Source organism: Cheilinus undulatus, linkage group 23, assembly GCF_018320785.1.
Source record: "Cheilinus undulatus linkage group 23, ASM1832078v1, whole genome shotgun sequence".
Taxonomy (NCBI): domain Eukaryota; kingdom Metazoa; phylum Chordata; class Actinopteri; order Labriformes; family Labridae; genus Cheilinus; species Cheilinus undulatus.
Genome location: NC_054887.1, coordinates 11,862,949 through 11,882,534, shown reverse-complemented (window position 1 = coordinate 11,882,534; position 19,586 = coordinate 11,862,949). Strand labels below are relative to the sequence as shown.

Below are 19,586 nucleotides of genomic sequence, written 5' to 3'. Positions count from 1 at the left end.
ATCACTGGCATCATGTCACCACCACTATTGTTAGCTTTATAAAGGTAATAACCACATCAGCAGATCTGAAAATTTCAGCTGATAACTGAATATACTGGTAGTAAATACTGGTCTTTTATTTAGGTAAATTTATGGAGTTTTAAGCAGGGCCATCATGTCTTCATCAGCTGTTTTTTCTTTGTGTTTTAAGGAGTCAAGTTTTATTTCTAAACTACATTAGTATACATACAGTTATGTCCATTAGTTTTAGGCATGTAGGGTGCAAAGGATTCATCCCAGAACCCAATGTTCGAAACCTTTGGCAGGAGAGGGGTGAGGGTAGCCAGAGTCAACCTAGACACATGTCAACACACAGTCAAGGTCAAGCTCAACAGCATGTCTTTTGGCCCGGCCTTTTCACCCCTGATTATAGGCCTAGATATCCACAGCATGACCAGGGGCTTTTGGCCACCTCGCTACCCACCTGGACTGTACCCTCGACAGTGCTTACGAGCAACATCTAGCTTACTAACAGGATTATTTTCCCATGCCCCTGGTAACATGCAAGGACAGCCAGAGCATGACCCGGGTTGTGTCAATCTGCCCTCAGGGGGCTTAAGGGCCACTTCCACACCTAACTTCAGCCTAAATTTTTGGCCCAAATCTTACCGCTATAATTGATGGTGTGTCTGTATCAATTTGCACGCCACACAGTTGCTCCAGTTGTCCTTGAAACCTCTCAGAAGACTTTTGGGTGTACCAGTTTGAAAATGATGCTTTAAAAGAAATCATAAATATGTACAGAGTTTCAATAAAATCCTAAAATATCGTAATTCAGGGACTTCCCCAGTGTTGTGAAGCGACTGTGGGGTGTTATTGCATCTTAGTGCCAACAGAGGGCAACAGAGTAATATGCAAAGTGTGGGTGATTATGTAGCAGAACTGAGAAAGCTGGCGTAGGACTGTAGCTTTGGTGATTCGTTGACAATATTGTTAAGAGGTCGTTTGATCCATGGCATAAATGGAGACAGGATACAGTATAGGCTGCTGTCAGAGGACTGACTGACTTTTCAAAAAGCACTTTAGTTTGCATAAGCAATGGAGGCAGCAGAGACATTGTGGATTTACAATGCACAAAAAAACCTGATAAATGGACAAGCAGCGGGGTCAGTGAACAAGGTCAGTCGGTCTGTCACATAATACTTTAGCAGCTGCATTGTTTATGGCTTGTGTGTACACTACAACGTAGCACATTTGTTTAAACTAGGGGTGACCTGGTATAGTCGGCGATTCGACGATTTGCTTCGGATGAGTCTGATTCGACTATGAGCCTCATAGTCAAATCAGACTCCACCCACTGTCCTGCGGTGGTGGGGTTGTTTATCACCTCAGACAGCAAGCACATGGCTAATTATGTATGCACGCTGACTACAAAGCAAGCCTATCTCTCTGTGCAAGCTCAGTAGCTGGGGACTATGCAGGGAAGCTGGGAAAGTTTGACCAGAACTTTCTCATAAAGCAGAATTTTAATCTAAGTGAGGTTTTCCTGGTTAACCAAAGGCTTAATATCATCTGCGTTATGGAGGGATTTTGTGTCATAGTTGCAAGTAATGAAGAGGTTGAAACGAAGGGAATTATGGCTGAGCGGCTGAAACACTGATGCAGCAGCAGAGAGAGAGAGAAAGGCCTACGCTGGCTAATTAGCAGAGGTAGTCTTGGATAAGCCGTTAATGAGAGGAGGACTGGACTGGACTATCTGCTGTGGAGCTTTTGTCTTTTCGGGACTAGTCCAAATAAACCAGGATGGTTGGATTTCCAGCTTTAGCAGAGGTTTCAGCTGTCATCATGAGGACTGATACTAGCAACTGATGGTAAGACTAATTTTTCATTTGAAATGTAGAGTTCTAACGCAGTGTCCAGTTAAGAGAGCACTTTTTTATGTGTTTGGATACTCGTTGTTGTCACTGGAGGATGGTATTTGGCTGCTGTAAGCTGCTAATTTATAGTAGCGGCCAATGTGCTAACAGGCTAACGATGCTGATGTGAAGCTAACTGTTGTTGTTTATGAGTTTAACGTGGGCGTATATTGTTTAACTGACTGCGTGTGTAAGGAAAAGCGTGCAGCTTTCATTTTGATACTTTAAACCACTTACACAAAAAAATAAGAGAAAGATTTAAGCATTTTGCTGCTGTTCATGCAGCAAAATAATGTTAAAGCAAATGTCCGGTAGTTGTTCTAAATGGCTGGAATTCTTGAGGACTGCTGGTCCGGGGACAAAAAAGTCTAGCAGAAATGCTGTTCGACTATTAGTCGACTAAAGGCAAACTCTGACGAATCAGATTTGACTATGAAAAACCTTAGTCATTGACACCCCTAGTTTAAACGGTTGATGATGGAGATGATGCTGATGACAGTGATGATGGGGTTGACTATGTTGCTGCCCTCCTCTGCCCTGCAGTGCATGGTATTATCATCACGTAATTAAAAGGTCAGACCAAGCACTTGCAGGCAGTACTCCATGTGCAGAGCACACACCTCTATGATCAGTTCATTCACCACTTTTTTTAGAAATTTCTCAATTTCCAGAGTGTACTGGTGATTTCACATTAGGCTGTACTCAGTCTGATACAGTAGGTGGCGGTATGCATGTAGCTGGTTTACAAACCAGCCAAGGAGGAGAAAGATGCTACCATGGCAACCACTCGGGTTATGACCTGAGCAAAGACTTTTTATGTTTTAAGCTGGCAAAACAGTTTATCCTGCCACTGTGGATGTTTTAAAATCAATGTTTAAGATGTTAGCAACATGGCTCTTTGTATCTACACATCTAGTATGTGCAGCTAAGAAGATTAAATGGGCTTGTGTTTTGCAGACACATTGTTTTTTGAGGTGACAGGAGACATTTTCTGTCTTTGCAACCCATTTCGCTAACCCCAACTTTTGTCAGTATAATGAGTCATAACAGACCATTTGCTGACTTGATTCTGATCATTTCCACCTTTTATTGAAAAAAAAGTGAGCAAACTGCTCTGCTGGAGGAAGAAGTTTAGTTTTTACAACAAGGTCACATAGTTGCATTCACGTCAGAATCATGACCGAGACCACCTCCCCAAGTGGGCTTGGTGCCCAGGCATGGTTTGTTTGCATTCACACTGACCAAAACGAACTACACTTTGGTGTAGTTCTTGGATCTGGGACCAGGCTCCTAGTGTGAAATCCACCTTCAAAACAGAAAGACACTTAGCATTTACTACAGAGCATTGGAAGTGACTTGTAGTTGCAGTGTTGTTCACACACCTCACTGGTAAACTAAGTCACATTTGGATGATTATATGAAGTGTTTGGCTTTGCTCTGGCTTTTTCTAAACAACACAAACTCTCCAGGGAAGTTTATTCATAGCATTTTAGTTTCATAGTGTTATCAAACCAAAAAGTACTAATGTTTAACTCAGAATGGTGCAATCTTACGTGTGTCTACTTTAATTCCTTCAGGTTTTGGTTTACAAGAAATACGACTATCTGAAAGGTGATATGCTTTAAGCATGATCTGTATATCATCCAAACATGCTGCTTTCCTCTTCTATTTATTTTCCGGTACAATGCTGTTATTAAAAACCCTGCAAGGCATTCAGGTAAGAACAGGGAACACTCTCATTCCTCCACTTCCTTGTTCCCTGTGAAGCACAGAGCCCAGCAAAATTCAAAGGCACATCAGCAGAGAACTAAAACAGCCTGATCGATTGGATCGTGGCAGCTTCTGAGCAGCTCGCTCCTCACGCTGCACATTCAGCTGGAGGATACATTCTGAGGAGCTACACTTCTTATCTCAGCTAATTTACAGCCTCAAAATCTCCATGAATTAATAAATAAATAAATGGATTTTCATGAGACAGAACGCAGTTGGCTAAAGGTCCCCTGGACTAATGTTTTGCTTGAATCAGCAGTTGCAAGGACTAGAACACAAAGAAGGACTTCGTTTTTTTTTTTTTTTAATCCCTGTGGGGATTTGATGAGTACAACTAAGATCTGACTTCTTGAACATTATGAAAAGGAGACTGTTCATGTTAGCGGTCTAAAACAGCCTAAAACAGCAAATGCTCACTTTAAGTACTGTACTTTTGTACTGATACTGTGATCCTCATTGTCTACTGACTGAAGAGCCACAGCAGTTTGACTCAGTGAGGAGCCAGCACAAACTCCAGGTAGTTAAAAAAAAAGACTTAAAGTATTTAATTATTAATTTAAACTTTTGTAATTCAAGCACAAAGTGGCATATATTGTACTACAATCACCAACTTCAGAGCAAGGACTCTATAGTATCCGCTGGTGTTATTATTATTATGAAGAATAACCAATTTGGGGGTTTTACCATGCTCAAAAACTGTTCAAGTCTATCGCACACGCAGGGACCCCACGGTGGCCCCTAACTTGAGATAAGGAACTGGGTAAAAGCTACAGGTATGAAAATTGGTATATGTACCAGGCCTGTATCAGGCCTAGACAAAACAAAAAGTCTCTTGGGACCATCCTCTAAAATGTACAGGAAGTGCACTACAGTTTTGGCATTGTCAGATGAGGAGTCCTGGATCTCAGGCATGGAGCACATTTTCAGGTTTTCCATCTTACAGTTTTACAGACATTAATGGATCATCCAGTGTCTGAGCAGTCCTCAGAGCCATGGGATTACATTATAATAATGTTTTTACAGTTTGAAAAAAACAAAACAAAACAAATAGAAAATACACCTTATACCCAGGAGCTGGTGGATCTTGATGATGTGTCTGCAGGAGGTGAGTCTGACCGTCCCGCTGGCCAAATGAAGAAAGTGTGTTTTCCTGTTAGTTTCTTACCATAAAAACATCACTCCTGAGATCCAGGACGCTTTTGTCAGCTGCTGTGGTCCACGTCAAAGCGGATAAGGCTGGTGCCATTAAAAGAAGTCATAATTATGTTCAGATTTTTTAGAAAATCTTAAATGCCATCATCAGTGTAACTCCCCAGTGTTGTGAAGCGACTGTGGAATGTTATTGCATCTTAATGCCAACAGAGGGCAACAGAGTAATATACAAAGTGTGGGTGATTATTTAGCAGAACTGAGAAAGCTGGCGCAGGACTGTAACTTAGGTGATTCGTTGACAATATTGTTAGAGATCGTTTGATCCGTGGCATAAATGAAGACAGGATGCAGCGGGGGCTGCTGTCAGAGGACTGACTGGCTTTTGAAAAAGCACTTAATTTTGCATAAGCAATGGAGGTGGCAGAGACACTGGGGATTTACATGGCATGAAAGAACCTGGTAAATGGAACAGAGAAGCAAGGTTGGTAAACAAGGTCAGTGACACACAGCTAAAGCTCCAGCTGGACATTTGAAAATGCTATTGATGCGATGGTAAAAACCACCTGGCCAAAGGCGGCAGAGTTGCCAATGAAAAATGTCACAACTGTGAAAAAGTGGGACACATAAAAAGAGCCTGCAGAAACAAAACAGGATGGTCAGCAGAGGTCAGCAAAATCATAATTTGTTGTAAAGTAAAGCTGTGATGTCCAAAATTTACTTTTTTTCCCTTAATAATAATAACCACTCTTATCAAAGCAACATGTTTTCATTCATTTCTGCTGAAGTAAATTGCCCTCCCAATTTTAACCTGTTTTTCAAAACAGAATTAAAACAGGTTAAAATTGGCGAGAAATGGCAGAAAACGTGGTGAAATATGATTTTAAAAGTAGTAGAAATTGGTTAGAAGTGGCAAAAATTATATAAAAGGGGCAAAAATGGGTTAAAGAAACAAAACTGGCATAAAAGGTGGTAATACAGGCTTAAAGGTGGGTTAAAAGGTGGGAAAATGGAAATAAAAAGTGGGAAAACTTGGTTTAAAACGGGCAAAAAATGAACTGACTGAGGCAGAAAAAAGGCATAAAGTGGCAGAAATTTGTCAAACTGGCAAAAATAGGTGTAAAAAGTGAAGAAAAGGGGCTAATAGCAGCAATAATTGCTCAAAAGAGGCAACACAAGTCAGAAAGTGGCAATTATTTGTGTAGAAGTTTCAAAAATGTGCAGTAAAAGTGGTGGAAAGTGGGTTCAAGGGGACAAATATGGCTAAAAAGTGGGAAAATGGACAAAAAAAGGTGGTGAAATGAGATTAAAAAGTGGCAAAAACAGGTATAGTGTGGCAGAATTTGGTAGGAAAAAGTGATGGAAAGAGGTTAAAATGTGGCAAAATGTGTGAAAATTTTATAAATTGATGAAAAGTGGCGAATGATAGTAACCGGAACAAATCTTACCAAATGTGTGTGTTTTTTTTCTTTTTCACATTCAACTACATTTATGCATATATTTTCATAAAAATGACTAAAATATGGAGATTAAAAACATTTACAAAATATTCTTAGTTTTTTCAAGCACTTGGTGACCCCAAGGGGGTTCTGACCCCCATGTTGAGAACCACTGCTTTACATAACAGTAACATGAAAGTCAAATGTGCATTTTTTGGTTCGCAGAGGAGCAGGCAATGACCCCTGCTCCACCGGCTGATCTGTACTGCCCCATCTCTATTTTTAAATGATGTCACCAGCACAACATATCAGCACCGTCTCACTTTGGCTTCATTGTACAGGTGAAGACATGTCGTCCATAATAAATGCAATGCACATGCCACCACAAAGCAAATAACCTCTAAACAACAGAGGCTCCACGTGTGCGTAAACCAGCTCAAATGAGAGCATGTTATGTGAACATTCACACTGCAAAGTTGTTCGATAAGTGCCGAAACACAGTCAGTGTTAAAAGGCACTCAAACTCATTACCTCTGTAAATTCAGCCATCCCTCTCCGTGAAGCACCTCTCCTACAACTCCATCCATGACTATTGCAGATACTCAGCTCCAACTTGTCATTGCATAATGCAGCGCATGGCCCAGATATACCTGCACCTGCATCTGTTTCCTTAGCTCTGCTGGTGTCAGGAAGTGGAGGTGCTACATATCTGGGCCTTCCTCTCCTCAGAGAGCACACACTGGCACTTTTTTCTGATGACTGCGACATACATATTGCTTAGAACACAATATGTCCGCAAAGGCTGCGCGCACCTCCAGTTTTGGAGGTCGTTCGGATACATGCCAGGTGTGGATTACCTCCTCCTCCCCTCTCGCCTTTTCAGGTGACTTTCATAAGAGGTTTATGAGTGTTGGCTCAATGAACGCATTCTAGAGGAACATTTTTACAATAAAACTGTGAAATGTTGCTTTTTAAAATACGTTTTCTAAATTTTGGAACAAACCATTAATTTAAGAGTGATACTGATCTTTTAAATTCAGTAGTTACATTTTCAGCACTCACACCACATACAGGTGCATCTCAGAAAATCTGAATATCATGAAAAAATTTCACAGTTTTTCTGTAAATTAATTAAAAAATTGAAAGCTCCATATATTGTAGATCCATCACTAACAAAGTGAAAAATTTCAAGGCATTCTTTGTTTTAATCCTGATGATAAAAGCTTACAGCTCACAAAAAGCATCTCATAATATAAGAATATTTTGTAAAAGTCCAATTTGCAAAGAGAAGCGTCGAGGAGATGGGCAACAGGTGTTGTGTTCCTGGTGTAGAGCCAATTCTGTACAAACATCTGTATCAGGAAGGTCCAGTCACTCATTTATCAGTATTTATGGCTACCATTACACCATGAAGTCAAAAAAACACTCCAAGCAACACAGAAAAAAGGTAATTGAAAAGTCTAAATCAGGGGATAGATACAAAAAAATGTTCAAGGCATTGAATATCCCCTGGAGCTCAGTTAAATCCATCATCAAGAAATGGAAGGAACATGGCACATGTGTATATCTGCTTAGGTCAGGCCGTCCTTACAAACTGAGTGATCACAGCAGCTGCAGCTGAGACGATAGAGACTCTGCAAACAACAACTGCTACCTGGGTTCTTCACCAGCCTAAGCTTTATGGGAGAGTGGCAAAAGACACTGTTGAAGAAAACTCGTATAAATCTGGATTAGAGGTCGCCAAAAGGCATGTGGGAGACTCCTTGGTTGAGTGGAAAAAACTATTTGGTCTGATGAGACCAAAATGGTGCTTTTTGGCCACGAGACAAGACGCTATGTTTGGTGGGTGTCAAACACTAAATACTCCCACTTTGAAGCACGGTGGTGCCAGCATCATGCTGTGGGTATGCTTCTCGGCAGCCGGCCCTGGAGGACTTGTAAAGGTAGAGGGTAAAATGAATGTGGCAAAATGTAGGACAATTTTATTTAGTTTGCAAGAGAAATACAGCTTAGGAGAAGAGACCTCGATCCAAAAGAGAATTGGCGGCTGGACTTGAAAAGGGCTGTTCATACCTGATCCCTGTTCAACCTAACAGAGCTTGGCCAGTTTGGCAAAGAATGGAGTAAAATCCAGATGTGCAAGCCTTATTGAGACCTATCCACACAGACTCAGTGCTGTGTGTGTGTGCAGCCAAAGGTGCATCTACTAAATACTGACACTTATTGTACCTTAAATATATTTAATTTTCATGACTTTGTAGAAATCTGTTTTCCCTTTGACATTTTTTGTAAAAGAATATTCTGTCAAAAAATTGAATCGTTTTACCACGATTGATTTATAAAATCAGTTAAAGGGTAAAACATGTAAGTGGGTGAATATTTTTTATAGACACTGTATTGGTCAGACTTTCTGACATAACCATGGAAATACTTACAGCTTGTTATGCACTTTAAATATTGATTGCTAGCCCTTTGCAGAAGGGGCTTCATATTGGTGTTTCTGATTTTCTCCACGCCATTCTTCACTGAGTCCCTCCTCAAGGTGAAGACCAGTTCTGTCCATCAGCTGAGACACCACAGTAAATCACTTTCACAAAGGAGGAGGCTGAATAAATGGAAGATTATAATCGATTAGAACTTTAAAGAACCCACCGTGGTGCTGACTGCTGTTTTCTTCCCAAACAAAGGCCAGGCCTTTTAAATCTCAGCAGCACACTAACTCTTTTTTTATGTCAGAGTGCGGGGCAGCACTATAGATCTTTCCCTTTGTAAAACCAAGAGGGTGAGTCTCAGTGGTCCAAAGCTCCCCCTCAGCACTTCATTAGTTTTCTTATTTAGCCCAGAGAGAAAAGAGGAACACCTGCATGCAGCACAGACTCAAGTCTTGCAGTGTTTAGCTCCCAGCCTCTCTTCCTAACCAGGCCTAAACATTCATTGAAAACATGCCAAAAGACAAGGCCTAAATATTGCAAATGGCAGCAGCTTGCAGTTTTCTGACGGACAGGCAAAATATTTCAGACAACTTCGTCAACAAGGCACTATTTCCTGTCAACAATGCTCAGCATACAAATAAAGTTAAACTCCAGGGGAAATCTTTAGTTTTTGTGCAGCTTAGCAAACAAAACATTCAGCTCTGTCCCTAAGGCATCCTGTTAGAGAGCTTACTGAGCTGTGGCACAATGCAGCCATAATCTCAAAGACGTTTGATTAAAAGTTAGACTATGATGTGTAGCATTCAAAATAATGCTGCAGAAATGCAGATTCTGTTATCATCTATGTCAGTGATGCTTTTTACTGTTTGCTAACTCACCCATCACCCCATGGCGCATGGCCATGGGTTCACTGAGCAAGACAGTGTGGTGTTCCCATTATCTGAGCATGCAAGTGAAAGTCTGAGTCTTTCGTTCCTTGGTCCTTGCGGTCTTACTATACTCTTGTGAAGCCTGGATGTTGACTGATGGCCAGACGCACCGGCTGGACCCCTTGTGGAAAATCTTTAGGTATCATTGGCAAGACCGTGTGTCTTAATTAAGACGCGCTCAGGAGAGCAGGAATGAGAAGGGTCATCTGTCTGGTAAAGGGATGGTAGCTGTGCTTTCCCAGGCCTGATCCAGCTCACCACATACTGGGTGGCCAGGGCCCAGAAGGCTGGTCCAGACATTGGGAATGACTGTGTGCATCATTGAGGGGGCAGCTGGGAGAATACCTGCAGAGATGGGGCCAGGGTTTTTCTGAATATTTAATTACAATGCGGCCGCCTACGGCAAATTAAGTGCTGCCTCCAAATCTCAAAGCTCTGACATTATGAAAACGTATTTTCTGACGATGCTCTAGGATGATGCCATTTTAAAACTACTAAACTATTACACCAATGTGATGGTGCTGTACCAGCAACAGTACACCGGGAGTCGATGCTAAAACTGCCAAAGAGGAAGAAAAGAAGTGCGAGATTTCTAAATTTCCTAGATTTTGTTTTCTGCAGCAGAATGCACAGGACGAACACAGCATGGATGAACACTGCGCTGTGTGTGCATGAGCTAAAGACACACACACAGAACCGAGCATGTGAGCATAAGACATACACAATCTAAAGAAGTTTTTAGGATAAACATGGAGCTTTTCTGTGTTTCTCCCTCCATTTATGCTGTAAGATTGGCAAATTGGTTACTCAAATTGGAAGTGATGAATCTGGTTTAAGTTAATCTGGCACGCCATCCATCTGGTAAACCACCCATACACAGCGTTTGGGAAAGGACAGAGCCTCTGAAAAAAAACTCAGAGGGTGATTGGATGAACGTTCTGTCACATCTTTACGGGCCAATCAGAGCAACAAAACTTGTGACGTAGCAGCTACCAAGGTGTGCCCCTACCGAAGGAGTAAACTCCATAGAAAACTTCAGAACGCGAACCACGGCAACTGTAGACATGTCAGTACACGACTTTTGTCGTTTTTGAAAAGAAAACAACTCACTGCTGTTCTTTGATCTTATTTTAACGACAAAATGTCGTCAAGTTCTGATAAAATTGGCGCTTTAGCAGCATCCACACTAATGTCTTCCATAATTGCACCGGCCTCTTGTTGCTGCTTGCGTACATCACGACTTCACCATGCCCAAAAGTACTGCCCCTCGTCGCTGATTAGTCCTGTCACTTTCTAACCGGGCCGAAACAGTTCAGATGGGAGCTTTGCAAGATGGATTGGACACTGAGGAAAACAGACATATCCATCTGCTTTGCAAGGTTAGGTTTAAGTAGTACAAGAGAACAAACTGCATAAAGAGAAAAACATTCTTTTTTTATATTTCGCCTCTTAATTTTTCTCTCAAACTGCATTGGATTGATGCGTTCAACTTTAAAATATATGTTTTTTTTTGTTGTTTTTTTCCCCAGACAAGCATGCCCCCAGACCCCCCCTAGAAAGTTCAGAATACACATGAACAGAATGGAACCACCTCTGCCTCAATTTGTGCTAGGAAAAACCCTTGGAGCACCCTGGTTCAGGCCTGCAGGATGGCCATCAGGAGGCCAGAGCAGAGCAAGACCAAGTTTGGCAAGGTGCTGAACAGGCATATGCTCCCATACCTGACCTGACTTGACTAATTTTCAGCTAATTTTAACTAAATGAAAGAATTATGTGCACTGCAAACTTGACTGATCTGGACAGCCAGCTGGGAAATGCGTGCGCTACAGAATTTGCCAGACTACTGTCTATCATTGCTTTTGTCATATTTTAGCTTTGACTCTCACAACAGCATTCACTTGCGATTTTTCTTTTTTCCAAATTTTACACAGATCAGCATCTGTCACAGTTTTTGCCAATGGGCTGCTGAGCGTCACAAGGCCACCATCTACCGATGCCAATATTCCACCCATGCATTGGTGCATCGTTATTTACAATCACTGAACTATTATCAAATGCGGTATAACAATAATCAACTTGTTTTGAAGTTTTAAAACTTAAAATGTCCCTCTCTGTTGTCTCCCTTGCTGTGGTTTTTCATACTTTTCATATAATAATCACTTTGCAATACGCCCCATCGTATTTGCTTGAGTGTATGTGTTACATCTGCTTAAAATGTAGGCACCACATTATCTGTGATGAACTGTAGTGGGGAACAAACAGCTTGACTCAATAAGCAGCTAATTAAAGCCTTAATTATCAGCTACCCTGTACAGCTCAAGTCCTTACAAACAAAGAATAAAAGTGCTGCTTGTGATCTTCTCCTGTTTTGAATTTGAGGGAAGTTTTTTTGTGTTGCTGCAGTGTTTTACGTTATTTTTTGCACAGTTTGCATATTGCATGACTTGTGTCCATCTCTTGACTTTCTGGTGTTTAAAGAAACCCAAAATAACCCAGTTTCTTTACTTTTAGTCTTAGGTAAACTTTCTCGTCCATCATCTCAAATATCTTTATCAATAGACATATGGTCAAGGAATTTGAGACAATATGTTGCCATCTTAATGTTTTTTGAACACAGGCCCACTTATTTGGTTTGTAAATCAGCCAAGAAGAAGAAAGAAGGAGAGGTAGCCATTGCAACTGCTCGTATCCACATTTGTTTATGATCCACTTGGACAAAACATCAATTCAGGCACTTTTAAGGCATTGGCACTGTTAAAAAGTATCATTTTAGCACCAGTGTGGGGGAAAACAAGCTATACTTAGTCCTATCAGTGGGGTCACCTCTAAAACATTGTACTTACCAATGGTGATCTGACTGACGCAGCTGTAGAAGGTTCCTGAAGAGACATTGTAGCTGCTGCTGCTGGGCTCACGGTCTGGAACAGAAGGATCACATATAAGACATCAGGTAATCCAACTTGGTTATACATGCATGTATTTTCTTCCTTGTTGATGCAACAAAAGAAAAGTTTCCTGGTTTTCCAGTTTCATCAAAGTGTGCACTAAGTCCCTAAATCCGCAGTAGTGTTCCCTGCAGTCGGCGAAAAGTCATGACCCTGCAGTGTTACAGGAATAAAACCCCTAATCCTGCAATGTTAGTGCCCTGCTCCACACACCGAGCTACACAAGGGGGGAAAACCCTCGACCTTGGCAGAGTTAAGGGAATAAAATCCATGAGTCTGGCAGCTTTAGTGCTTCAGTCCAACAATTTATATAGAAAGAGGGAATGAAGTCATCCACTGTAGCAGAACATTGTGAATGAAACTCATAACTTCAGCTGTGTAACTCTAGAGGACTGTTAAAACTATTTACAACAGTGCTAAGGGAATGGAGCATGAAACACTGACAAAAGAATGTTTGGCACTTATTTGCAGTTATTCCAATCTTAAGATCTTAATATCTACCTAAAAGTTGGTTGCAGTTTATTTACCAGTTTAAAGTGCTAAACCATTACCATATGGTTTAGCACATTTATTGTGTACTGCAAATGGCAACTTGCTCAAAGCATGATGGAAAACATAATAACACAGACCAGAACAACAGGGTTTGGCACTACTTTTTAACTGCTTTTCTTCCTCGTTAGGTCATGATTGCGCATTTTAAGAAAAGATTAAGGGTAACATCAGTGTTACTGTTACTGTTGAGCACTGGTATGACAGGAAATACTCCTCAGTAGGAACAACGATCAGAGGGCTTAACTTTCGTATTGTAGCTAGGAGATAAACTCCATATAGCAAAAACAGATTGTACTAAAGGGGCGACACAGCTGCAAAATGCATGTTGTGGACTTTGCTGAACAAAAGGAAATCATTCTGCAGTATGAGTGTTAAAACCTTTTTCCCTTGGGATTTCCCTGCATTTACAGACCTGTACATGCATTTGGAAATCTACCTATGCATTTGGAGATTTGTGTATAGATCTCTGTACGTATAAATAGTTTTGCAACAATAATAGTATGTTGAGCCTGTTTTGTAGATCTGTGTGCATGCTGACTGTCAATGCAACTTTGTCATCTGACTGAATAAATAACTGTGTCTTGTGCAATATGATTTTTAATTGTGTGATGGCAGGAGATCAGAGCGTGTCAGCCCTTGCTCTAGCTCTAGACACGCCTCTGGTGTTTTTTATGGCCTATTCCCAAGACCATTTTATCAATCCATCACTAAATGGAACTGAAGAGTGATCATATTATTCAGGGATGATGGCTGTGATATGCAGCCTTGTCAACAATAAGCCTTCACAAGTGCAGCTCCTCTCCTATGATTACAGAATATTAAACAAAAGACAAGTGATGTTATTGAGCATTTTATACAATGTACTTCGGATTTTAAATAAGCTGAAAGAAAAACTGAATTCTCTTCTGTAGTGAAGCATCAACATGGTTGAGAGTGGGGGAGGCCAATGATATGCACTACTATTACTAAAGTATGACAACTCGCGCACTGTTTCATTTACTTGGAGTGACTCATAAATGTTGTTCTCTGCCGTGAGATCGAATTCAGGCAGAAAGCTCCGCTCTGTGTTTATTCCTCCGTTATTATTTTTGGGTTTGCATGGTACAACAGATATGAGAAGTGCTTAGTAAAACATCCACCCTGGTTCCAAACAAACAATACAGTCACTACACGCCTTCAGATATCACTCCTCCGCTCATCCCCTCGCAGTGGGCTACAGATTTCATTCTCATCCTTTTTTAAAATCTGTGACTTTAAGCATTTGCCTTCTTTGCATCGCTGTCTCCAGTTTTCCAAAATGGACATCCTTTAGTGCTGCAAACCAAACTTTTTTGATGTGTTCTTGTTAATTATGCTGCAAGCTCAGCAGTGTACTTGCCATGCAGGAGGTCAGCGCACAGCTGTATGGGGTTGAAGAGAGAGGCAGGCATGTGCATTTTGAAACATTTAACACCAACCAATAAGAAATAACTGAAATTTACAGACAGTAAACATAATAATGATCAGCATAAAACACCCTTATTGTTCAAAGTTACTTTTCTATCAGAGCAGGCTTTGGGAGGAGAGGTTCAGCAGGAACAGTACTTTTAGGGACTTCATCAGGTCGTACGGCAGGTACATTGATGACCTTTTTTCCATTTTTTGGGTGGTTATTAAATGATTGTTTTCCTTATGGAAGAAAACCTACACAAAACTCACCAATCCTGCATGCAGCCGATGACCAAAACCCTGCAGTCTAGTCCACCATTCAGGCTCAAAGCTTTGATTACATTAGTCCAGTATCAGTGCTGATAAACGCTGGACCAGTTTCTGACAAGTTCATGACATGAGAGTGTCTTATTTAAGAAACTCTCCTGTGTGATCATGGGGGAAAAGCTCATTTGGAGGTAGGAACATTATCTACATGATTTATACTCAATGTTTGAGATATTCTCATTTTATACATCCCACGTGGCAAAAGCCGCGATACATCGAGTATACTCTTTATATCGCCCAGCCCTATGGGCAGGACTCAGAAAATCTTCAGAGAATCTTCAGGAGGTGACTGGAGGAACGTTCTGTCCGTCACATTCATGACGGGCTATCAGAGTGACAAATGACATAGTGCACATGCGCTACTCTTGCGCCAGCCACCGCTGCCTTAGATTGTGAATGGCAGAGCTTCATGTAAAATTGATGCCAAGGCCAGCTGATGTGCCAAAACATCTTCTGTGGTTGACAAGCTTTCAGTGTTGCTGTTTGTGCTTGTTTTAAAAACAAATGTAGTCCAGTTCCGATTAAACTGCCGCTTTCCTACAGCTACATCTGAGCTAACAGCTACCACGGCAGAGTGTTGGAAGAGCGCATTGTCTACTTCTGACCAAACTGCCGCCATGGCTTAGTCAGAGCTAAGCACTCCACTAGCAGGCCTTGTATACAACCACTCGCAACAACTAACCCTTTCCCCTTAACTATCACATACTCATGCCAAAGCAGGTCAACAGGAGACTGAAAACACCTTTCACAACATGAAGAGCTTTTAGGGTTGTCTTTGTTCTTTATGTCATACCGAAATGTGGTCCAGCTCTAGTAAAACAGACGCACTGCTAAAGCTATATCCAAGATAATCACTACAGTGGAAGCAGCAATTACCAACAGCTTTCACTGCAAGTAAATCCCGCCCATAGTGCAACTCTGTATGTCTGGCTCTGAAAGTATCATCACTCAGTCAGTCACTCACATACAGACCCATGTAAAGAGTGGACAGCCAAAAATTAGAAAAAGAATATGGGTGAAATCCTGCTGTAAAGGGGCTGATTGGTGACGCTTCCTGGTCTCCTTACACTCATTTATCATTTTATTGCAGGTGTTCCGATGAAGGCAGGCTGACCTGGAGTCATAAAAAGGACAGAAGGACAGGAAACGTAACAACAACATGTCTCCAGTCCTGACTATCAGCATGAAGGCATAATAACAACAACTATTTAAAAAGCAACACACTATTTGTGCCCTAACAGGAACAAAAGTTGCATCCATCTTTCAGTTTGTTTAAAGAATTGCATCTACAAGGGGCAGCTGTAACAACCAAGCTGAAAATTCTGTTTCATTCATGCACTGAGTGCACTGCACATATTGAATTATTTGAGTTACCCAATAAGAAACGCAGCTCCCAGTCACTGAGGTTGCATGGTCATTTAATGAAATAGCCTTTGACTGTGGATGCTTAAGCCTTAATTGGGATCTCTGAGTTACCAGAGGAGATGGAGGTTAAATCATTAATCCTCCTCAGCTGCAGGAAGACTCAATGGCATTGCAGTCGTCGCTTTAAAGAACCAGCAGCAGTTCTGAGAACTGCGTACATATACTTCTGCTCATGCATCTTTTTAGAGTACTCACACTCATTTCCTAATTCTCTAATCTTACACCTACAGCCACAGCAGAGAAGAGCAACTGCAGCAGATTTATCACAGGCTGGGAGTCTGCTCAGCATAAGCACTCGTATTTGCCTCCATCTTTGGAGATAAAGCTGCCGGGATCATTTATAACCAAAGTTAGAGAAAGTTGAGAAAATGATACAACACTGTGATTGCTTCAAGCAGCATCCATAATTTATCGCAAGAATAACTTCAAGCTTTAAAGGTTTTAAAAGCATTTACACCAAGGATACATCAATCATTATGAGGCAGGGCTGCACAATAAATCACAATATGTGCATTCAAAATAAACACATTGCAAAAGTGAGTTTATTGCAAATTACTATGTCTCACCCAGTATGTGCACTATTTACCCTTTAGTAGGGACGCACAGATGCATCAGTATTGTCTGATGTATTGGCCATTTTGACAGACATCAGCCATCTTTAAAATTTAGTGGCACTAACAGTTTGTATCTGTTGTCATTCAATTTTATGCTGCAATCTGGTCAGCCTTAAATAGAATCAAGTTAGAGATTTTTACAGGGCAGAAGTCACATGACCTGTTTTAATGGCCAAAAACAAGAGAAATCATGGCATAGGTGGAGTGTGAACATCTGTACCAGTATCTGCAATTAGACATGCTTTATGAAGTCTGATGATTTTTCCAGCTAAAGCCTGGCATACTACAAGACAATCAGTCACATTTTGGTCTGATTCCTACCCTCTGACCAAAGTCAACAAAGGCCAAATCATTGGACGGTTCCAAAGATTATTTTGCCAAATATTCCTGAGGTGTGAGGTGCCATACGACTGGCGTTTCCCTCCTCAATCTGCTTTGATTGGAGCTGGTCCAACTTGAGATTGTAAATATCAAATAAATTCAAAATTTACAGTCAGAAATGTCTTCATGCATGTCTTCCTCCTATTCTCTCTCCCCAGATTTCCTGTCTCTCTTCAGCAATCTTATCTAAATAAAGGCACAATAGCCCTTAAGAAGAAGTCCTGTTGTGTGGCAGGAACACCAAGTACAGCCAAACAGGCATGAGTTGGATTGCTATGTGAAATGGTGCAATAGCCAATCAGGAAGCAATCTGACTGAAGGAGGAAGCACAACAAGCACAGCCATGGTAAAGACAGTAAAAATGAAGGTTAAAGTGATTCATGGCGACAACATGAGCGTTTATACATAACCCCTAAAAGCCTGTTGTATCACTGATATCTTCATGATACCTCTATCTAATCAATATGATCAATAAATTACAAAAAAACCCTTCTGAATACAGTCTGATAAATGATAATATCAAATGAGCCACAAAAAATATATGTTAAATTTTATAGAAGTTTGATTTTTTTTTTTTTTTTTTGGATTTCAGTAGAAAGTTAAATAATCATTTCAGTCCCAAAAAAATTATATTTTCTGGCTATAATTTGCGTTTTCAGGCTTTAAGGGGTAAACTTTGGTATCCTAAGCATCACCCTAACCCTAAGCAGATGTTGAATCAGATTTTATTTGGAGAGTATCAGAGTGCTCTGACATATATGGCGTCTCTGATCAACGGTCTGTGAGAGTGGCTGTCAGAAATGAATGATCTGCAGCCAGACCCCTCTCAAACCTTCAACTGTCAGCTTGAGGAGAGAAAAGAAAAAAAAACAACTGTTAGAGTGAGGGGAGTGTGCACCCACCAGCTTTGTTAATCCATTTTAGAAGTACTTACATGAATGGTGGCTCATTTAAGCTTATTAGCCTTAGTGTAAGCTAACATAGCTATGCTAGCTAGGTAATTATTGTTACTACATAAGCCAATGTAGCTAAGTAAAACATGAGCTTTAGCAAATGTAGCAAAAGCTAACATAGCTAAAGTTGACATGACTAAAGCTAACGTAGCTACATAGGAAGTGTAGATACGTAGCCTACGTAGCCACTTTGCAAGCCTGGCTTTAGCAGCACTAGCAACTTAAGCTACATTGTGTAATAAGTCTTTGTAGCTAATGTAGCTACAGAAGCTACGCTTGCTGTGTTCCTTGGAGGACGAGCTTTTGTCCTGTAAGCAGAATGTTAACGTTTGTAAAGTCAGGATTTTAACTTTGAAGTTTCAGTACCTAATCTTTACCTTAACCCTAAATAGAAGTTTAATCAGACTATATTTTTAAAGTTTTCGCGTGTATCTCAGTTCTGACAGAGATGGCTTCAGGTGAACGGTCTGGAGCCAGACCCCTCTCAATCTGAGCTGGGCTTTTCCATGAGGAATGAAGAGACAAAGTTTCTTCTGAGCAGCACTGGAGATGCTCAAACCAAGACATATAATACGTTCAGTGACCATGCATCCATTTAAGAGACAATGAGAACTGGCATGACATGAAAAACTAACAGAGGGATGGTGTGTTTTTGCTTCATCAGCTCTTTATGTAAGAGTTGCTCAAGCAGTAGTTGTGAGCACACGGAGCGCCAAACCAACATCTCAGCCCACAATCAACAATGAAATTAGTCTATTTGGAGAAATTGGCCGGATAAAAACGAGAAATCCTATGGAAGTCAGGGCATTACGGTATTTAAGTAGTACAGTCTTTACCTGCAGATCCAGAGGAGAGGCGCGTCGCGATGGCGCGGCGAGGACTGCGCGGAGTTCCCGGACAGACCCTCACGCCTTCGTCCTGACATTGGAGGCAGATGACCTGGCTCTCCTGACCCTCTCCGATCCTGCTACAGCCCATGTGCTCGCCTCCAGCCTGGATCTTCATACCCGTGTTGATCCGACGGACCAGTCGCATGTCTGCCGCTGCTGCTTCATGCTCGATCATCTTCACCGGCGGAGCTCACTTTCACCATGACGCATGGCTCCGGCGTGGGAAGGAAACTACTTTTCCTCTACCTACAGCATCCTCATCTCCACCCACTCGCGCTGTATTCAAGCGCTTGCTATCCAGAGCTTTCCCCCAGTATCAGCTCACCTCTGCTCCGTCATGCCAGCCTCTCTATGAGGTTCGTGGTGCGGGTGATGCTGCGGGTCTTTACGCACGCCTGCAGGCGTGGCTGATTCACGTTGTTGTTGAGGTCGCAGTGTCAATTTCCCGTGGGAAATT

The 19,586-nt window shown here is 41.3% G+C and overlaps 1 protein-coding gene across 1 annotated transcript in view; it reads right to left on the bottom strand.

Annotated features, from left to right (window-relative positions):
- LOC121505486 (anoctamin-4-like) overlaps positions 1 to 19,304 on the bottom strand; it is a 68,304-nt gene extending 49,000 nt beyond the window's left edge. The window contains exons 1-2 of the mRNA XM_041780864.1: positions 19,076 to 19,304; positions 12,458 to 12,532 (exon numbers count right to left, since the gene is read on the bottom strand). Of these exons, the coding sequence (XP_041636798.1) occupies positions 12,458 to 12,532; positions 19,076 to 19,304 (304 nt within the window). The remainder of the gene's footprint in view (positions 1 to 12,457; positions 12,533 to 19,075) is intronic.
- Positions 19,305 to 19,586: the final 282 nt, after the last annotated feature.